Raw genomic sequence first — 15,562 nt, forward strand, 5'->3', positions numbered from 1 at the left:
TAGTTTTAATTGCCATAGCCTGTTCTCAATCGGAAGGCTGCAGCCTCCGGAGGTCGCATTTGCAGGCTGCATATTTCTTAATTTAGAATAATAACAATTATAAAGTTGACTATTATTCTTAGTTAATCGTAAATTGTTGTAATATGCTTATGACTTGCGAATGTAATGCTTAAATAAACCAGATGACGTATGCTTGATGACGTATGAAGCTTGCAACCTCCGGAGGCTGCAGCCTTCCGATTAAGAAACGGCCAGCAGAGGGCGCATCACACATTATTTGTCAATGGCTGATTCATAAGAATGTCTGTCAAACCACACAGCGGACACTATTGGACACTATTCACACTGTTGAGTTTTCTGCATGTATAAGAGCTTAAATATACGTGTAAACAAACATTAATTAAATGATCATTAATTAATGTCAGACTCGAAACACCAAGAATTTTGTGAGACCTAATATAAACTCCGGCATCTCTAACTTACCTAAGCACTTGGTTGAGAAAATGACCCGGATGTACATTGTTGAACGTGTCTATTATCACGTGCTTGTACTTATTACGTGTGTGGGAATGAAATGAAACTTGAAAAGAAGAATGTAAACGCTTAGTTGAAAGGTTTCTATATTGTATCGATTTCATTTATTGTATCTACTTTTGAATTACAATGTATTTGGGTTTTTTGTATTTAATCGTATTGAGAAGACAATGCAGTCGAACTTGTTTTGGGTGGGTCTGCCAAACCTGAGTGACAAAATTATACAGGTCGAGTAGTTGGGTAACATTTCTTATGTTACATTTAACTAGCTGATTAAAGTAGCAACGTATTTGCTCTATGCACTTGATGCCATCGTCACATACCATGTGTTATGTTGTGTGATAAATCTGTAGATGACTCATCCTGCTTAAAGGCGTAGTCGAGGAAAAGTATTATGTTAAACCAAGTGTACATTAACTTCTTTTAAAAAACATTCTATTTATATATTTTTTAAACAACATGATATATCGATTATAGCTTACCTATTAATAAACGTTTCCAGTAGTTGTGGAGTAAACATACCTATCACGGGCATTTGCATTGTCACCAAATGTCTGAGACAGACCCATGGGGTTCTCACATGCAGATGTTTGTTGTCCTGACCCCCACCCTTTACACATCAATGCATAACATATGGAGGGCATTAGCAAGTGTAAGTTTTTTGTCACCCTGGAGGGGGTGGAGGATGTCAACATTTAAATTAAGAAAAAAATTGTGATTGGCCTTTTTATGAATGGGGTTAGAAGGGTTTTTGCATACTAAATGCATAGTTTTTCGTTTCATGCTTTTAAAGACGTTTGAAAGTTTTAAATTCATAAAGTTAATAAAATATTAACTTTACTTTAAAAAAAGGCATAATCATTTAATACTATTTTTTAGGTTTACAACTTTAGAGTATTGTATTTCTTTAGACAGAACAGTACAAACTTTTGTAAATTGTAATATAAACTGCAAATCATAGATTTCAGATCTGATTTATAGCTTTAAAATATTTTTTAGATCACAGAGCCTTGTGAACGTGAAAATGTGAACCTTCAAACATTTGCCACTTTATAATTTACATAGTACTGAATATAATTTACTTCTTTCAAACATAAAAATTACACTGCAGATCTGGTGTATAGCTTGAAGCCAAAAATATTTTTTTTTTTAGCTCATCACTCATCTCTTGCTATCCTCAAACCATTTGCCACATTTAATTTGCATTACATTTACATTGATTCATACAGCGAACAGTTATACAAAGTGACTTACAAATTAGAAAAAACACAGCCGAGACAACTTTATCAGCACCACGCTACCAAATTTCAAGAGTAGATTAAAAAATTATCTTTAAACCCAGTTCTGTGTTTAGCCTTCAGAGAGAGAGCAGGCCCATCCCCTCGTTGCATGACTCAACACTGATCTCAAGCACTGACGCTGATTCGTGGCACACATTCACCCATGCTCTCCCCCAGACTTGCTAAGTGCTTGAGATAGAAACCAAATGGTAGCTTATCTGGTTAACTAGATATTCAGACTGTAATCGTTAGGCCCCAACAAAAACCTGGCAGACGAGCTCAACCAGAAACAAATGGACAAATGTTACCAGTTCTTTAATGGGAAAGGGCAGGATATGCTGAGTTATGCATGCGTTTTAGGGTGGGACTTCAGACAGCTATAGGGAAAATGGTAATCATCTTCAGTTTGTTGTGTGGGTGAGAGAGAGAGAGAGGGGGGGGGGTAACCACAATGTGAACCACAATTCACAAAATACAACCATGTGCAAACTGATTATAACCGAGCTGATGCAGAGTAATTCTGTCTGCCTTTCCGTTTCTTACATGATTACTTTTAAAACCATGATCATTATTGAAGAGAGTGTTTGTGAAATACATTGAATCTGATTGTAAAATTGAGTAAAATTTTAATTTGAAAGGTGCTCAATTTTTATCACAGACTACAGCTGTCAAATGTCCAGAAATAGTGCTAAATATCTGGTCTTGTTCTTCAATTTGACAAGTTGCTTTTTGTGGATATAAATGATATATTTTACTGTTTACCTGAGTCCATGATTGATTATTGATCATGAATAATGATATATTGTCTAGTGTGACGAAGCAAAGCATTACTTGTTTGAAGGGAACAGTAGACCTACTGTTAATGCAATAAAGGCCTGGTTTCACAGACGAGGCAAGGCCTTAGTTAAATCAAGATGTTTAAGCATCTTTTATAAACATGCCTGAGAAAAAAGACGTTACAGGTGTGTATCTTGAGATAAAACAATGGCACTGACATATTGTCAGTGCAAGTTATTTTTCACTTGAGACAGCTCAAATGTGTTTTAATCTAGGACTTGCCCTAAGCATTGTGTGTGAAACTGATTTTCTTTTACTTAAATCACCATTATATCTATTGTGAGTAATCTTAACCTATTTGCAAAATTCAGAGACCTCATACGAAGATTGTTTTTATTATTATTTAATACACTTATTTATTATAAGTAACCTTGACTTTCAGTATGCTGCCCTGTCTGACCATCATGGTATATAGTATGCGACTGTATATATGCACTCTTGACTGAAAATAGCAGCTGTTGGCCAAGCATCTGTTAGTGAGGTAGTTAAGATGCCCAGCTCTATGAAAGAAGCATGTGAGGCTCTCAACTAAATAATATAGCTTAAAGAGATAGTTCATCCAAAAATGAAAATCCGGTCATCATTTACTCACCCTCATGTTGTAACAAACTTTTTATTTTAATGAAAACAAAAGAAAATATTTGAATAAATGATGGTAAGCACACAGCTGATTGCAACCACTGACTTCCATAGTAGGAAAACAAGTAGCTATTATAGAAGTATTGTGATAAATGATGAAGAAGATATTTTGATAAATGATGGTAAGTACAGAGTTGATGGTAACCATTGAATTCCATCGCATTTGGAAACGTCCTATTATGAAAGTCAACAGTTACAATCAGCTGTGTGCTAACCATCATTTATTAAAATGTCTTTTTTTGTGTTCCTGACAAAAAAATAAACCCATACAGGTTTAGAACAGCATGAGGGTGAGAAAATGATGACATAATTTTCATTTTTAGGTGAACTGTCCCTTTATGACTTAATGCATGAAATGTGCATACAAACCCGAAACAAACTACAGAAGGTAAATTTGTCTCCCGTGGGTTTTTGTTTTTAAAATAGCTTCGTTTAAATCCCACTGTTCTGCAAATAGACCTATTTTTGAATCTGAATAGATGAACCACTGGGTGGAGATGCATCTGAGACAATAGATCTGAGTACCCTTATCAACTTTGTGTTCTGTTGTAAATTGCTGACAGATTTGCATACAAGGCAGGGCTGATCACACTGTCTCCAGAGCAGAATCACTCTCTCATCAAAAAATAAAAATTTAATTAAAGAGTAAACCAATCATGGATTGAACTGATAGATAGTCACTGTCTGAATCTTCGATTCTGATTTCTTTACATTCTCTGACTATCATGTGTGTAAAAACTCTTTTTTACTTAAATAAAGTAAAAAATATAAAAAAAGATGTTTGCATGTAATGCTTGTAGTTCACCTAGTAGACCTTTTCTGTAACTTATTACTTTAATGTTTATCATTCCTAAAGAATTACAAGTAAACAATGCTAAAGAGTTAGAAGTAGGCTAAATACACAGATTATTTTACTGTGATTTAAATTGAATCAGTGAGACAAAATTTTGTGTGTGTAAAAATGTATATATGCATACAAATTCACAATGTGTTTTATATATATATATATATATATATATATATATATATATATATATATATATATATATGTGTGTGTGTGTGTGTGCGTGTGTGTGTGTGTGTGTGTGTGTGTGTGTGTGTGTGTGTGTGTGTGTATATATATATATATATATATATATATATATATATATATATATATATATATATATATATATATATATACAAATAATACATAAATTATAAATAATACATAAATTGTGAAATCCAGGCTAAGGTCTCATAATATAATTTTGAGATTAGGAGCATTAAAATGTAATATCATTCAATGATTTGACATTAATTTCAATCTTTGAGGTGACTTTACTATCTGCATATCAAATATTATGTTTTCACAGAATTTTCCTTACATCATATAGGATGTTTTATGTAGAAAACAGTAAATCACAAATAAAGACGTTAGCTGGGTTTTCACAGACAGGGTCTTACACACAAACATATACATTTTGTAACTCAACATATTTTAATTTTTGTTCTAACGTCGTAAAATCCAACTTCAGACAGTCAACCGGAAGATTTTTTGAAACAACTTGGTGACGTATTATAACTAGGCGGGGAGAATTTCACTCAATTGTGTGTGAGTTGCGGGTCGTTAAGGGAGGGGAGAGGAAGCGGGGGGTTGTAGCATAGTCGGTCCTCCTCCCGTATATAAATTCTCCAACCAAAGCCTTTTCTTCCTCTTTCTGTTACCTGGCTAAGGGGAGCAGCAGCCGAGGCGTGATCACTCAACCTTGGTAAGTGCTTTATTTCTTGTATAGGCCTTGATTGTGTTTTCGTAAAGTAATTGTATTTTGAAGGACTGTCGGGCGATGTGGGGACTTGTACTTGTATTTTCATGTTTTTCGTTAGTATTTTTGCGTTTTACCGCCGTTAGTCGTGTCTTGATCACATCTGGTCTGTAAGGTTGAAGTTGAGGGTTTTCTTTATCTGAGACGTATTTTAAATGTCGCTTTTGAATATTAGTACATTTTATGAGGAGTTTGTGTTTTTTAGCAATTTACTTTTATTCGAATTCGTGTAATTCGTTTTCTAAAGGATGGAAACCGGGAGAAGAACAAAGGGTCTAACTGACTCCTATCCTCGAAGCGGTGTAAAGCTTTCCGCACATTCCCGCATCCAACAACTGTTACGAGTGTTAGTAGAGCCAGATGCCTGGCTCCTTTTGGCTTTCGTTCAGGCATTTTGGATTTTTCTGTAACTTAATACCGTGTTACTTTAAAAGAACACGTGTCGCAGTTGCCTTATGGTGAACTAGGCCGGTTCAGACTCGAGGCCCTACTACTAATACGAAACCTCCGGCTGAAAAAGTTTCAAGTATGAATTGTTTACAACCACGTTTTAAATCCACTTTATATTTTTTAGCAGAAACTAATCAATCATGGGAAAGGAAAAGATCCACATTAACATCGTGGTTATTGGCCACGTCGACTCCGGAAAGTCCACCACCACCGGTCATCTGATCTACAAATGCGGTGGAATCGACAAGAGAACCATCGAGAAGTTCGAGAAGGAAGCTGCTGAGGTGAGTGTTGGACATTTAAACACATTTATGAAGAATTTATGTACAGTGAATTGCGGCACAACTATGGGAACGAGCCAAAATGGCGGCGATAGCACGCGTTCCTGGGCTCAAGCCGGCTGGGTGTGGGAGTGGGTGGAGCTCGAGTTGAGTCATGATGACGTTGCAGTTTCTGTAATGGCGGCCTACTGGCCCATGCAACGTCGCCTAATCACGCGCAGCCACGTTTTAAACAGTTTTATATTTAATATATTTGTCTTATGAATCAGTTAAAGCACTTAAATACTCAAGTACATGATTTAATGCATTTCCCCTTCCATAGATGGGCAAAGGCTCCTTCAAGTATGCCTGGGTGTTGGACAAACTGAAGGCTGAGCGTGAGCGTGGTATCACCATTGACATTGCTCTGTGGAAATTCGAGACCAGCAAATACTACGTCACCATCATTGATGCCCCTGGGCACAGAGATTTCATCAAGAACATGATCACTGGTACCTCTCAGGTATGGAAGTTCCCCACCCACACACATTGAATGGGTACAACTTCGTTCAAAAATACTTGGTTTAGTTTTCCCCTTGCCTTAATTTTGTCTACTACTTTAGGCTGATTGTGCCGTGCTGATCGTCGCTGGTGGTGTTGGTGAGTTTGAGGCTGGTATCTCAAAGAACGGACAGACCCGTGAGCATGCCCTCCTGGCTTTCACCCTGGGAGTGAAACAGCTTATTGTTGGAGTTAACAAGATGGATTCCACCGAGCCCCCCTACAGCCAGGCTCGTTTTGAGGAAATCACCAAGGAAGTCAGCGCCTACATCAAGAAGATCGGTTACAACCCTGCCAGTGTTGCCTTCGTCCCAATTTCCGGATGGCACGGTGACAACATGTTGGAGGCCAGCTCAAACGTAAGTCTAGTGTTCAAAATTTATCTCTTATTATTAAATCTACAAAGTTGCATACTTAATCTGACAGGTTGGCTTCTCTTTTTAGATGGGCTGGTTCAAGGGATGGAAGGTTGAGCGTAAGGAGGGTAATGCTAGTGGTGTTACTCTTCTTGATGCCCTGGATGCCATCTTGCCCCCTAGCCGCCCCACTGACAAGCCCCTCCGTCTGCCACTTCAGGATGTCTACAAAATTGGAGGTTTGTTTTCTTTTGGCCGGTGTTGTCTTAAACTTTTGAGGTTTACATTGGTTTTTAACATTTTTCCTTAATTTTTTTCCAGGTATTGGAACTGTGCCCGTTGGTCGTGTGGAGACTGGAGTCCTTAAGCCTGGTATGGTTGTGACCTTCGCTCCTGCCAACGTGACCACTGAGGTTAAGTCCGTTGAGATGCACCACGAGTCCCTTGCTGAGGCTACACCTGGTGACAACGTTGGTTTCAACGTTAAGAACGTGTCAGTTAAGGATATCCGTCGTGGTAATGTGGCTGGAGACAGCAAGAACGACCCACCCATGGAGGCTGGTAGCTTCAATGCTCAGGTTGGTGTTTAGTTTTCTTTACTAGTTGTCTTCACTAGTTTTCTTCAAGTATGTTAAGTAAATGTACAAATGGTCTCTCTTTGTTTTTGTAGGTCATCATCCTGAACCACCCTGGTCAGATCTCTCAGGGCTATGCTCCAGTGCTGGATTGCCACACTGCTCACATTGCCTGCAAGTTTGCTGAGCTCAAGGAGAAGATCGATCGTCGTTCCGGTAAGAAGCTTGAGGACAACCCCAAGGCCCTTAAATCTGGAGATGCCGCTATTGTTGAGATGATTCCTGGCAAACCCATGTGTGTGGAGAGCTTCTCTACCTATCCTCCTCTTGGTAAGTGTCTTATTTTCCTTTTGTTTCCTTCACTTTTTTTCATACAGTTTCAAAAGACGTTTGAGCTAATCCTCCGTTTCTTATAGGTCGCTTTGCTGTGCGTGACATGAGGCAGACCGTCGCTGTCGGCGTCATCAAGAGTGTCGAGAAGAAAGCTGCTGGTTCTGGCAAGGTCACGAAGTCTGCACAGAAGGCTGCCAAGACCAAGTGAATTTCCCTCGATCATGCCGTTCCAAAGGTTGTGGCATGTTCTTCCCAACCTCCTGGAATTTTTCTAGACCTGGGCACTCTACTTAAGGACTGGTTAATGCTGATTAAAACTCATTGGAAAAATTTTCGCAGGAAAGGAAACCACCTTGGATTCAATTGTGGCTCATTATTGATTGACTGATCTTTCAGTTGTTAATTTTGTGTTGATGGTTTAGAACTGCACCTGTTGCCACAGTAAAATTAGAAAGAAGCTGCTGTTAAAGTAACTAATAAAGGTATTAAAAATTGAAGTGTGCTTGTGTGTTGTCATCAATGGGGAACTGGGTGGGATTTGTGCAACTGTATTCTATGGTCCCTGCAGCTGTTTTAGCACTTGTTTCATTCTTCAGCCGGGTTTCTCATGCCCACTTTACTGACGTCTCCCTGTCCAATCAAAATGGTGAGGGCGCAATATAGCTACCAATGATACCCTCTTATGAACGGTATCGATGTGGTGTAAGTGTTTATACATATCCCACCCCTGTCTGAACCGGTATAAATTTAGACGATCGGTAAGACTCGTTCTTTTCTCTCCGGTCTACGTGGGGCTGTCAGAAGTGCTTTAGTCCGGTAAGGTAACACCTTATTTGTTCCCCATTTTTTAGGCTTATGTTTAACAGACCACTAAATGTAAAAATGTGTTAATAGTTTAACAAAAATTAAAGACAGAAAATATTTTGGTCTCGATTTACAGCACGCATTTTCTTGGCCACCTTTTTAAACTATGCTAAACGGCCTCATGTCCATTGACGTGGTGCATAACGACCGCAAGCTTATTGACGAAACTGAGAACATGGCTGGTGCCGTCATTCCAGTCCTTCAACATGGAGGACATTAAATGAATAGAGGGAGGGGTGGGTGCGCGTTCATACGAGCGCGCCTGCTTTACTGCGAATTTACCCTGTTCACATGCTATCACAATGTATATATTTTCTCTAGTTTATTGCCATACAGTTTAACTTTCAAACCAATATGTACTTTGTGTTTAAGAGCCCGAATAATGAAATTAACCCATTCATGGCTTTCCACAGTATTTTGACAATATGGGTAAAGAAAAGATTCATATTAACATCGTGGTTATTGGCCACGTCGATTCTGGCAAGTCCACCACCACAGGACATCTCATCTACAAATGTGGAGGCATCGATAAGAGAACTATCGAGAAGTTTGAGAAAGAAGCCGCTGAGGTACGTCAGAAAAGTGAGGAGTTATTCTGGGCTGCCTGTGATATGAGTAATGTGTGTGTGTGTGTGTGTGTGTGTTTGATATAGGCCGTTTCTCTGCAGCCTCAGGAGGTCGCATTTGAAGGCTGCATACGTCATCAAGGCTGGTTTATTTAAGTTATCTGAGCATTACATTTGCAAGTCATACGCGCGTTACAACAAATACCGATTAACTAAGAATAATAGTCAACTTTATCATTGTTAATATTTTGATGACGTATGCGGTCTACAAATGCAACCTCAGCAACCCCTGCCGCTTTCGGATTTATAAGAAACGGCCATAATGTGTTACTGCGCAGAATGATCGACGTATGATATCACAGTACCGCGAGAGGGAAACGACAGTTGTGCTGTCGTTCTTTTGTCGATCTCGCGGTACTGTGATGTCATACATTGCTCAGTCTGCGAGGCGCAGAAGTTAAACGCCCTATGAGAAGTATGTGCTATGAGCGACATCTACAGTTTAGTTGTTTTTTTTATTTTAGTCAAACACAAAATGGCTAAATCTTAAGATTTATTAAAATAAAAATAAATGTAGTCAACTTTAATCAATGATTCTATTTGATTATTTGTGTTATGTTTAAAATTTGACCCATTAATGCTAAAGTCTCAATCTAATGAAAATAGAAGCATCAAAAAGTTACAATCACTGATTTCACATTAATTTCAACCTTTAATATGGCCTTACTCAGTCAATATTAAATATATCAAGATTATTTTTTTTTACATCATATACGATAATTTTATGTAGAAATCACTTAAAATTGACTTTAGCTGGATTTCCACACACTGAAAAAAATGATTAATTGAATTTAATCAATTTTTTCAAGGCAAGTGGTTGCAATCAACCCACTTAAGCTACATTTAAACAAAAGTTTTATATTTTATTTTACGTTACTAATCTTTTTTGTTTAAATGTAGTTTAAATAAATTGATTGCGGCCACTTGCCTTAAAAAAATTGATTAAATTCAATTAATCATTTTTTTCAGTGCAGACTGGATCACATATGTTAAAGATAATATAATACATGCTAGTATGTCTTTTTAAGATTTTTCATTGGTAAATCTCACAAATTTAAGATTTTACATGTGTTTCTAAACCAAGATGGGCAAAGGCTCCTTCAAGTATGCCTGGGTGTTGGACAAACTGAAGGCAGAGCGTGAGCGTGGTATCACCATTGACATTTCTCTGTGGAAGTTTGAGACCAGCAAATACTACGTCACCATCATTGATGCCCCCGGGCACAGAGATTTCATCAAGAACATGATCACTGGTACCTCTCAGGTAGTTAGGGTTGTTTGCATTTCAACAAATCGCAAATTCATAATCATTTCATTGTTGCATAAATTGCAAAATACATTTCAATTATATTTATTACATCTCTCAGGCTGACTGTGCCGTACTGATTGTCGCTGCTGGTGTTGGTGAGTTTGAAGCTGGTATCTCCAAAAATGGGCAGACTCGTGAGCATGCCTTGCTTGCCTACACCCTGGGAGTGAAACAACTTATTGTTGGAGTAAACAAGATGGACTCCACAGAGCCCCCCTACAGCCAGAAACGTTTCGAGGAAATCAACAAGGAAGTCGGCGCCTACATCAAGAAGATCGGCTACAACCCCGCCACTGTTGCATTTGTCCCAATTTCTGGATGGCATGGTGACAACATGCTGGAGCCCAGCTCAAACGTGCGAATAATTTACTTAGATCGTTTTTATTAGTTTTGCTGATTACTATCGGTTATGACTTTTCTCTGTGAATAGATGACCTGGTTCAAGGGATGGAAAATTGAAAGGAAGGAAGGTGGCGCCAGCGGAGTCACCCTTCTTGAGGCCCTGGACTCCATCCTGCCACCCTCTCGGCCCACTGACAAACCTCTTCGTTTGCCTCTGCAGGATGTGTACAAAATTGGAGGTAAAGTTTACAACACAGAAACCTTGAATGCTTTGTGGCCATAAGCCTCCAAGCACACTCTCTGATTTCCTTCAGGTATTGGAACTGTGCCTGTCGGACGTGTTGAGACCGGAACTTTGAAGGCTGGTATGGTCGTGACCTTTGCCCCCGCCAACTTGACCACTGAGGTCAAGTCTGTTGAGATGCACCACGAGTCTCTTGCTGAAGCTCTGCCTGGTGACAACGTTGGCTTCAATGTTAAGAACGTGTCAGTTAAAGACATCCGTCGTGGTAATGTGACTGGCGACAGCAAGAACGACCCCCCAATGGAGGCTGCCAACTTCACAGCTCAGGTTCGACATGCATTGCAGAACGATCTAAATGCTCTTTATTGGATGATTGATGAGTTATTGAGTGTTTTATCACCGTGTTTCTTCCAGGTCATCATCCTCAACCACCCCGGTCAGATCTCTCAAGGCTACGCCCCCGTTCTGGACTGCCACACTGCTCATATTGCCTGCAAGTTTTCTGAGCTCAAGGAAAAGATTGACCGCCGTTCTGGCAAGAAGCTTGAGGACAACCCCAAGGCCCTCAAATCTGGAGATGCTGCCATTATTCTTATGATCCCTGGGAAGCCCATGTGTGTGGAGAGCTTCTCACAATATCCACCATTGGGTACGTGTGATATTTTAGTGGTAAAAAAAGAGTCGATCTTAAATTTTGGCTATATTGAAGTGCCTTATGTTATCTCCCACTACTGTTGTTCAGGTCGTTTCGCTGTGCGTGACATGAGGCAGACCGTTGCTGTTGGCGTCATCAAGGCTGTAGAAAAGAAAACCTCCGCTGCTGGCAAGGTGACCAAGTCTGCTCAGAAGGCTGCCAAAGCCAAATGAATCTTTTTGTCTGTGACACAGCAAGCCTGCACTGCGATGAGCACGGTTTTAAAAGACTGGCTTATGATGATAAAAACCCATCGTAAAAGCTTCCGAAGGAAAGGAAGAAATGATGTATTTCTAAACACCTTAGGAGAAAATGGCTATTAAAATAAATAATAAACATTCATTGATTGTGGCATTATTCTTTCTTGTAAATCAAAGCAATCTAAGCAAGTATGGTTTAATTGTAAGCACATTCGTAAATTGTTTATCAGCATCATAAACATGGTTCACATTTTATTATTGTGACTAGGGATGGGACGGTATGAAATTTCATATCATGATTAAAGTGACCAAAGTTATCAATGATACGGTTATCAATATTATAATGGTTTTGTTAAAATGAGATGGAAATGTAAAAAAAACTGATACACTAAAATTTTTTTAAAAAGTTTTATGTGTGAAAATCACACTTTAATATTTCATGTCCCTGAAATTATTTCTGTGGTAAAAAAAATAAATAAATCTGTCTAGTAAGTTTACCATGAATGAATACAATACATTATCCCTTTAATGCCTTCTTGTGCAAAAAACTATGTAGCATGTGCGTGTCTGCGTCAAACCGATTCGGGCTACACAGGATGTACCACAAGTTTTCAAAATCATGGTAATCAAACACGGTTTTAATGATGATTCAATTTTAAACGATAATACTAACCATCAGGACATTTTATCGTGGTTAATCGTTAAACAGGTAATCATCCCATCCCTAATTGTGACACTGGTTAACCATGATACATTATTTTATAAACACAGTTTATATGTTATCCATAATACATTGTAAAATAAAAGTTGGTTCAACTTAAAAATGTAGGTTACTTAGTTGCCTTAAAATTTTGTGTTAATTCATCTTTAAAAGATTAGTTTGACACAAGCATTTTTACTAGGGCTGTCAAAAGATTAATCGCGATTAATCGCATACAAAATAAAAGTTTGTGTTTGCATATATTTGCGTGTGTATTTTGTTTAATTATAATGAATATATATAAACACATACATACATTTAAGAAATTTAAGAAACATGTTATTTATGTATATATTTTTTATTTATATATAAAAAATAAAATGTATCATATATATATATATATATATAAATATATATATATATATATATATATATATATATATATATATATATATATATATATATATATATATATATATATATATATATATATATATATATATATATATATATATATATATATATATATATATGCGGTGGATGTGGGAAGTCTGCACACCCCTGTTGGGGTTGCAGGTTTTTGTGATTTGGGAAATGAAAACAGGATGAATAGTTTTGGAGCCTGTTCCAACTTGGTTCCGTACTTCCAACCTATATATTAAAGTTAATAACAATAAGAAAACTTTTGTGGTGAAAAAATGGCAAGTAAAGTTGTATAATAACCAGGTTGCATAAGTGTGCACACCCTTAAACTAAAACTTAGTTTAAGCACCTTTAGATTTTATCACAGCATTCAATCTTAATGGGTATGTGTCAACCAATTTAACACTTTTTGAATTTGCAATATTTTGCCATTTCTCCTTGCAAAAGCATTTTAAATCTGTCAAATTGGTTGGGTTTCTCCTGTGCACAGCCCTCTTCAGATCACCCCATAGATTTTGGATGGGATTTAGATCCGGACTCTTGCTGGGCCATTCCAAAACCTTGATCTTGTTTTGGTGAAGTAATTCCTTTGTTTATTAGAGGTGTGCTTTGTGTCATTGTCATGCTGTAAGGTGAAATTTCTCTTCATTTTAAGTGTTTTGGCAGAACCCTTAAGGTTTTGGGCCAAAATTGACGGGTATTTGGAGCTATTCATTATTCTATCTACCCTAATTAAAACCCCCAGTTCCAGCCGAAGAAAAGCAGCCACAAAGTATGATGCTGTCACCTTCATGCTTTACTGTGGGCATGGTGTTCATTTGGTGATGTGATGTGGGTTTTATTGCACCAAATATATATTTTGGTATAACGGCCCAAGTTCAACTTTGGTCTCAATGGACTATAATACATTATTCCACATGGATTTAGGATATAGAAATATTTGTTTTTACAAACTTTAGATGGACTTGATAATATTTTTGGTTAAAAAATGCTTATAGCCCAAACATGAAGAATTCAGGAGATTTTTGTCACATGTAGGGAGCAAAAAGTACTTGCCAGATATTGTTACAATTCTTTTAATGTTGCTGTAGGACTCTTGGCAGCCTTCCTTACCATTTTTTTCCTGGTTTTCTCATAAATTTTAGGTGTATGCCCTGGTCTTAGTAATGTCAATGTTGTGCCATATTTTCTCCACTTGTTGATTATTGTTTTTACAGTACTCCATGGTATATTCAGGGTCTTGGAAATGTTTTTAATCCTCTCTTGATTGCTATTTTTCAACAATGGGATCATGTACCTGCTGAGTAAGCTCTACACAGACAATGGCTTTTTCAGTGGGATGATACACAAAAAAAATCCTTTAGGACCAGGCACACTTTATTAATAGTTAAAAAGTTATTTTAATTGATGACAGGTATGTCCTACTTCATATTTAACTTAAGTCTAAATGTGATTGGTTGCTTCTGAACACTGCCACAATCACTATTGTAAAAGGGTGTGCACACTTATGCAACCTGGTTATTGTACAACTTTACTTGCCATTTTTTCACCACAAAATTATTCTTAATGTTTTTTACTTTATTATATAGGTTTGAAGTAGGGAATTAAGTTGGAACAGGTTCCAAAATGATTCGTCTTGGTTTCATTTTATAAATCACAAAATCATGCTATTTAAACAGGGGTGTGTAGACTTTTTATATCCACTGTATATATATATATGCTGGGCATAGATTAATCTCATACAAAATAAAAATTTGTTTTTGCGTAATATGTTTGTGCTGTATGTAATTACAATTATATATATATATATATATATATATATATATACACATTTAAGAAATATTTTATTTATATATCATCTTTATTTATATATAATATAGAGAATATATACAAATATAAATACACACACACACACACACACACACACACACACATATATATATATATATATATACACACATGTAAATGTTTATTAAATACATACATGAATGTGTGTGTATTTATATATACATAATAATTACATACAGCACAAACTCATATATTACGCAAAAACAAATTTTTATTTTGTATGAGATTAATCTAGATGAATCTTTGCCCAGCACTAATATATATAAATGTAAATGTTTCTTAAATACATACATGCATGTGTGTGTATTTGTATATACAAAATAATAACACACAGTGCACGCACATATATTACGCAAAAATAAACTTTTATTTTGTATGCGATTAATCGCGATTAATCTTTTTACAGCCCTAATTTTTACATAACTTTTTTCAGTTAACTAATATTTTTAAGATGAATTAACTTAAAAGCCAATTAAACTAAATTTAAACCAACTCAGTTAAAGGCGGTGGGCATGATATTTGAAAAACACTTTAAAAAAGAGTTGGGCCGAGGACCAAACATACTTGTAGCCAATCAGCAGTTAAGGGGCGTGTCTACTAACCTAAATCGTTGCCTGGGTTGCGTATGTGTGGGGCGGGTCCATCAAAAGAAGGTCCAGATTCTATTTGGGTAGGGGCATGT

General features: G+C 37.0%; 2 protein-coding genes across 3 annotated transcripts; both read left to right on the forward strand.

Moving 5' to 3' along the window:
- Nucleotides 1–4,883: 4,883 nt before the first annotated feature.
- LOC129454931 (elongation factor 1-alpha) lies at nt 4,884–8,127 on the forward strand. Of its 2 annotated transcripts, none has more exons than XM_055219522.2 (8): nt 4,884–5,041; nt 5,670–5,829; nt 6,149–6,328; nt 6,429–6,725; nt 6,811–6,961; nt 7,044–7,300; nt 7,393–7,627; nt 7,714–8,127. In XM_055219522.2, the coding sequence occupies exons 2-8, from the start codon at nt 5,686–5,688 to the stop codon at nt 7,836–7,838; spliced, it is 1,389 nt and encodes a 462-aa protein (XP_055075497.1). In that variant the 5' UTR covers nt 4,884–5,041; nt 5,670–5,685; the 3' UTR covers nt 7,839–8,127. The 2 variants fall into 2 exon arrangements, with proteins under 2 accessions (XP_055075497.1, XP_055075498.1); XM_055219523.2 differs by having other exon boundaries at nt 4,886–5,041; nt 5,673–5,829.
- A 165-nt stretch (nt 8,128–8,292) lies between these two features.
- Nucleotides 8,293–12,051, forward strand: LOC129454933 (elongation factor 1-alpha). The gene is made up of 8 exons (XM_055219524.2): nt 8,293–8,446; nt 8,908–9,063; nt 10,205–10,384; nt 10,488–10,784; nt 10,860–11,010; nt 11,086–11,342; nt 11,430–11,664; nt 11,758–12,051. Exons 2-8 carry the CDS (start codon nt 8,920–8,922, stop codon nt 11,880–11,882), a joined length of 1,389 nt encoding a protein of 462 aa, XP_055075499.2. The 5' UTR covers nt 8,293–8,446; nt 8,908–8,919; the 3' UTR covers nt 11,883–12,051.
- Nucleotides 12,052–15,562: the final 3,511 nt, after the last annotated feature.

The sequence above is a fragment of the Misgurnus anguillicaudatus genome, chromosome 20, assembly GCF_027580225.2.
Source record: "Misgurnus anguillicaudatus chromosome 20, ASM2758022v2, whole genome shotgun sequence".
In the NCBI taxonomy this organism is placed as follows: Eukaryota; Metazoa; Chordata; class Actinopteri; order Cypriniformes; family Cobitidae; genus Misgurnus; species Misgurnus anguillicaudatus.

What these genes read in the sequence shown, in the direction of transcription:
- LOC129454931 (XM_055219522.2), top strand. Translation starts at nt 5,686, where the DNA reads ATGGGAAAGGAAAAGATCCACATTAACATCGTGGTTATTGGCCACGTC. An exon ending in GGATGTCTACAAAATTGGAG is followed by an intron (nt 6,962 to 7,043) that starts GTTTGTTTTCTT and finishes ATTTTTTTCCAG; the next exon opens with GTATTGGAACTGTGCCCGTT. An exon ending in CTGGTAGCTTCAATGCTCAG is followed by an intron (nt 7,301 to 7,392) that starts GTTGGTGTTTAG and finishes TTGTTTTTGTAG; the next exon opens with GTCATCATCCTGAACCACCC.
- LOC129454933 (XM_055219524.2), top strand. Translation starts at nt 8,920, where the DNA reads ATGGGTAAAGAAAAGATTCATATTAACATCGTGGTTATTGGCCACGTC. An exon ending in TGCTGGAGCCCAGCTCAAAC is followed by an intron (nt 10,785 to 10,859) that starts GTGCGAATAATT and finishes CTCTGTGAATAG; the next exon opens with ATGACCTGGTTCAAGGGATG. An exon ending in CTCACAATATCCACCATTGG is followed by an intron (nt 11,665 to 11,757) that starts GTACGTGTGATA and finishes ACTGTTGTTCAG; the next exon opens with GTCGTTTCGCTGTGCGTGAC.